The sequence below is a fragment of the Benincasa hispida genome, chromosome 1, assembly GCF_009727055.1.
Source record: "Benincasa hispida cultivar B227 chromosome 1, ASM972705v1, whole genome shotgun sequence".
Taxonomy (NCBI): Eukaryota; Viridiplantae; Streptophyta; class Magnoliopsida; order Cucurbitales; family Cucurbitaceae; genus Benincasa; species Benincasa hispida.
In genome coordinates, this window is record NC_052349.1 from 47,783,826 (window position 1) to 47,789,163 (window position 5,338).

At 35.2% G+C, this 5,338-nt stretch overlaps 1 protein-coding gene across 1 annotated transcript; it reads left to right on the plus strand.

Annotated features, from left to right (window-relative positions):
- Positions 1-601: 601 nt before the first annotated feature.
- Positions 602-3,235, plus strand: LOC120092874 (F-box/kelch-repeat protein At3g27150). The gene is made up of 2 exons (XM_039051121.1): positions 602-1,333; positions 1,773-3,235. Exon 2 carries the CDS (start codon positions 1,783-1,785, stop codon positions 3,055-3,057), a length of 1,275 nt encoding a protein of 424 aa, XP_038907049.1. The 5' UTR covers positions 602-1,333; positions 1,773-1,782; the 3' UTR covers positions 3,058-3,235.
- Positions 3,236-5,338: the final 2,103 nt, after the last annotated feature.

Sequence of the window (5,338 nt, forward strand, 5' to 3'; positions counted from 1 at the left end):
GCCAAAACACGATGTCGAAGCAAAGAAAAGTGAAGTCCAAAAATAGTGGAGACATGATAGGTGATTGGTAAGTCGATGTTATGTCTATAGTTTATAGTTTTAGACACTGAGAATGATAAACCAATGACTAGTAAAGTCACTAGAGAAGTGTTTGAGGCAAAAAGGTATCTATTGATACATCTTTAGTTAAGCCTCCACTTTTTTGTTTTGGCAACTCAATAGGAAGATGTAAATTTAATTACATCAATATTTCTACACTCTTCTTCACTTGAGATTTTCTGCTCTGATATCATATCATGTTAAATCTTCAATCAATCCAAAAAATTAACTCGATGAATTATAATAAATTTAATTATATCAATATAAAAAAAAACTTGATAAAGAGTTAAAAGATCATAGGTTTAATCCATGATGACCATCTCTTTTAATTGAGGTATGTATAAAATGATTCGAACACTCACACATGTCACTAAAAAAAAAATCCCTCATAAAAATGGAAGCTTTTTGTCATATTGTGCATGGCGATGGCGATGGCGATGGCAAGAGTAATTGGAGGAAAGAAATGGAAATCCATCGTAGGAATGAGTAGGAACCCATTCCTCTCTTTCCCCAAATCATCGAACGGAATGAAAAAGTTGAGGGTTTTTGAGGATGAAGGTTTGTTTGAATTGCTTTGATTGATTTGTCTCACGCCCATTTAGAGAAGGCCATTGTCTTCCCTTCTTTTCTCCTCGATTGTCTCTCCCGTCAAATATACTGAAGAACAAACAGCCAATCAGAATCAGAATCTCCCCTTTTTCTCTCTCCCAAGATCTCAACTCAACCCAAAACCCAATATCATATTGTTTGTTTTAACAATGGAAGTGGAGTTTAGAGGTGTCCAAATTCCACCCATTCCAATTGACCCTTTCAATTAGTGCCCACTTTTAATACTAATTTACCTTTTTCAAACCCAAAAAAGAATCAATCTCTCCTCTCACTCGCTTCCTTCCTAAAAGTAGCCTTTGTAATTTGTATTGTATTTTGCCCTTCAACTCTGTGTGCTCTTTGAGTTCTATACTGTTCCTCTGCCACCATTATTAGTACCACCATCACCTGCTCTCTTCCTTCTCATTCTTCTCTTTGCTTTAATGGCCTCCTCTTTCCCTCCATTTCCATCTCTCTTCACGCCTTTTTTTCTTCTTCTTCTCCTTCTTCTTCTCCTTCTTCTTCTCCCCCCACTTCCGTTCTCAATCCCTACCGTCTCTCACGGTTCGGTTCTTTGATTTTTCATCTTCGTTTCAGATACCCTTTTGGCCCTTTCTCCACGGTTTGCGCTCTGTTGACTTTTCTGGTAAACCCCTTTTGCACGTTTCACTCACTGATTTTTTTTTTTATTTGGTTTTGGTACGAGTTTTTATCTGGGTTTCTTCTCTAATGGTTGATTTGATGTTTGGGATAGCCTGGAACTGTCTGAAGTGTTTGATTTCTGTGGTTTTGGGGGTGGATTTTCCATCTGTTTTTGGCCGTTGGATCTAGGTTGTTAGACTGGCCCTTAAGGTGTTTGTGTCTTTGCTTGACTGAAAAGTGATTTGGGATTTTTCGTGGTAGAGTTTGTTATTTGGTTTTTGTAAAAGTGCCTCTTGGATGTTTAGCATTTGGGAGTTGTTTTCCTTGAGAGGGAATGGTTGGAAACTGATGAATTAATTAAATATTTGATTTGGGAACTTTTTTTTTTGTTCTGTTACTTGTCTGAAGTGCATATGCTTGTGTTTGTTGATTTTGTTTTGCAGTGTTAGATCAATGTATAAGGATAAAGGTTTAGAGGGTAGAGAAGAAGGAAAAGGGAAGTTGTGTGGGTGTGAGTGTGGTTTAAGGACGAATAAAAATATGCTCTTTGGGGAATTAGTTCCCCGTAGTTCCGGACCACGATTCACCAGGGACTCTGGTGTTGGTGAATCCTCTGGTTTAAAACCTCAGGATGCAGATTATTCCATTCCTTTATTTGGTGACGAGTTGGAGCTCTCAATCTTGGCTAGGTTTCCCCAATCCGAGCAATGGAAGTTGTCTTGTGTGAGCAAGAGATATTTTGCTCTTGTGAAGAGTGGTGAACTATATAGGATCAGGAAAGAAATTGGATACCAAGAGTCATCTGTTTTCATGTTAGCAAGTGGGGAGAGTAGCTGGATGATGTTCGATCGGACTTTCCAGTCGTGTCGTAGGCTTCCGGTCCTGCCATCGGATACTTGTTTTTTGGATGCAGATAAGGAATCACTTTGTGCAGGCACAGATCTTATCGTTACTGGTCGAGAACTTACAGGAGGTGCCATTTGGAGGTATCAGCTGGCAGAGAACAAATGGATTAAAGGCCCTTCTATGATTAGTCCAAGGTGTTTATTTGCGTCTGCCTCTTGTGGTTCTGATGCATATGTTGCAGGAGGGATTGCTCTTGAGTTCAGCACGGAAGGCGCCTTCGGTATGGGGTTGGAATATGGACAAACTGTCTTGAACGCTGTAGAAAAGTATAATCCTGAAAGCTTATTGTGGGAGCCTCTGCCGAACATGCACCGGTCGAGGAAAAAGTGCTCAGGCTGTTTCATGGATAATAAGTTCTATGTTATTGGAGGAAGAGACAAAGATGGAAACCATCTCACCTGTGGCGAAGTCTTTGACAAGGAGAAAAACTCGTGGAGTTTGATTGAAAATATGCTGGAAGACGCTCCAATTTCGACTTCTCAATCGCCTCCTCTTGTTGCAGTTGCGAACAACGAGCTCTACTCACTCGAACCATCTTCAAATGAGCTGAAAGTGTATTTGAAAGGGAGAAATGAGTGGAAGAACTTGGGTCCGGTTCCAGTCCTTGCTGTTGTTAACAATGGTTGGGGAGTTGCATTCAAGTCATTGGGGGATGAACTTCTGGTGATCGGTGCATCAGTTGAATCATCTACAAACAATTCCATGAGCATATACACATGCACCCCAGATCCAAGGGCCAACCGATTGCAGTGGAGGCGTCTCGATTCCGGCACGAACCATCTCAGTCCATTCATTCTCAATTGCTGTGTCATGGTTGCTTGAATAAGCTCTCTCATCAAATCATGTTGGTTGTCTTAAGTATTCGAATAAATAAAACGAATATCTCATTCGGTACTCACACAGTGGCTATTCTAGATTTATGTTCTGGTATTCTACAAGAAAAACTTGCTGAATTTATCTTTTCTGTCGTTATTTTTCATTGATCTCCATGCTTTCATCTCTTTGACTCAACTTTTATCCCCACCCCCCAAAACTAAGCAACACAAAAGGAAATAGGACTACAAACTTTATGATTGAGACCTATCTGCTTCCGTATTTGGTTGGTTGCTTGGTTTTGTGATCTTGTCTAGGACGAGACGCTTCTACGTAGGCTTCTAATCGTGTGTCCAAATATATGAACAGTTATCGCCTCAATATATTCTTCTGTAGTTCAAAAATTTGGGAAAGAAGATCAGAATGGATTCAGGTAGACCTTTAAATTCAACTCAGTGGTAACTCATATCAGTAGCTTCTAATGGTCATATTGATCACCTGATTATGTGCTTCTAGAAGCCTAGCCAGTTATCTAGGCCAACTGCTCTTCTCTTCTCATCTTCTCTGTTCTAATTGTAGTTTTAGCTGAGCATTGAAGAACCTTTGATTTTCTTTTGAAGTTTAAATTTGCTTGTGTATATGCTTTGTTGATAGGATAAACGTTTGTTTAGGTTGGGTGATGGTTGGAAAATGGATTAATGGGTATTTTATGTGATATTTACATATATCCATGAATTTGACATTCGCATAAGGGATTAACCGATATTTCTATTATATCGTATAAAGTATCTATGAGTCATATAAAATAAATAACAAAATGTCACTAATGTGAATATAAAATAAATAATAGATATTTTAACTAGTTAAAAAAAATGTAAAATATTTGTTTATTAATTTAAATATATACTTTTTTTTATTTTGTTTTAATATTTTTTCTAGAAAGTTCTATCTACATCAATATGTTTTTATTAAAATTTTTATAAAATTGAGACTTTTGACATATTAAACTTGGATTATATTAACCTTTCATGTTTGGTGTTAATAGTAAGAATTAAACAGAGATTACCCAAAATTTTAAGATATTATTGAAATTCTTCAAAGTTTGTGGATTAAAGAGATGTAATAAGTTTTTCTATAACCTAAATTTCATCATTTGGAAATAGGATTATTAGGATGTTGATATAAGATATTTGGAATTCATATGTCGGGAGAGTTTATGTCTATGGAGTTTATATATCGATGTTTGGAGAGGCATAGTTATTTTGTCTGACTTCATATGTCTATATTTAGGGTACATAGTTGATATAGGATGTCAGAGATATCTATGGTAGTTTTTTTAACTATAAAATAATCGTTCAAATTATCTACTTTTTTGTTTTGAAATTTTTTTATTAAATAATTCTACCTACAACTTGTTTGAATAAAATGTGATTGAATTTTTATTAAGTAGACATATTTTTAATAATCCTGTATTATGACCTAGGTTTTACTTTTAAACAAAAGCAATTATTTTAGAAGTTTGATATCCATTAGATTTGTGAAGTTTAGACAGGTCATTATACTTATTGCTCAAAAAGTAAATACTAACTTATACAAGGGTTGTATTCTCCTACCTCTTTACAAGGTGCACAAAATATATATGTATAATATGGGATTAACAGATGGCCAAGTTACATACACAAAATAATAATAATAATAATAATAATTCAAGACCTCTACAACACAACTCCAAAAGTCAGTCAACCTTGCCCAACAAACACATGCAATATCTACTTCTCAAAATACTCTTACCATTATTTTGACAGAAATTTGTGAAAAGTTCAGGGGTTGTATATAAGTATTTTTTTTTAATGTGATATTGACGATTTATGTCAATATATTAACCGTCGGTGTTTTTTTTTTTTTAAAAAAAATGGCATTAATGAAACTTTTGAAAATTTAAAGAACCTGGAACAGAATACTAACTATCTTCATTAAAATAAAAAATGGTAAAAAAATAATTTTAATTTTTTAGAGTTTAAAGTATTATTTATTTTAGAAAATTCAACAATGTTTTTTAAACAAATCATTTCTAAAGGGAAATTGTAAAAAATAATCGTTTCAAGTTTCTACATTTCAAAATTAGCATTGTCTTTCAAATCTTGTCCAAATAGTTTTTCTTGGATCATTTCTGCTGAGATTGAGACCAAAAATTAAGCGGGACGTTACAACTTATATTTTGGATCCGCGTGAACAAACCAAATTACCCCGATGCCCAAAACTGAAACATTCTTTTCTTTCTCAGCGAACA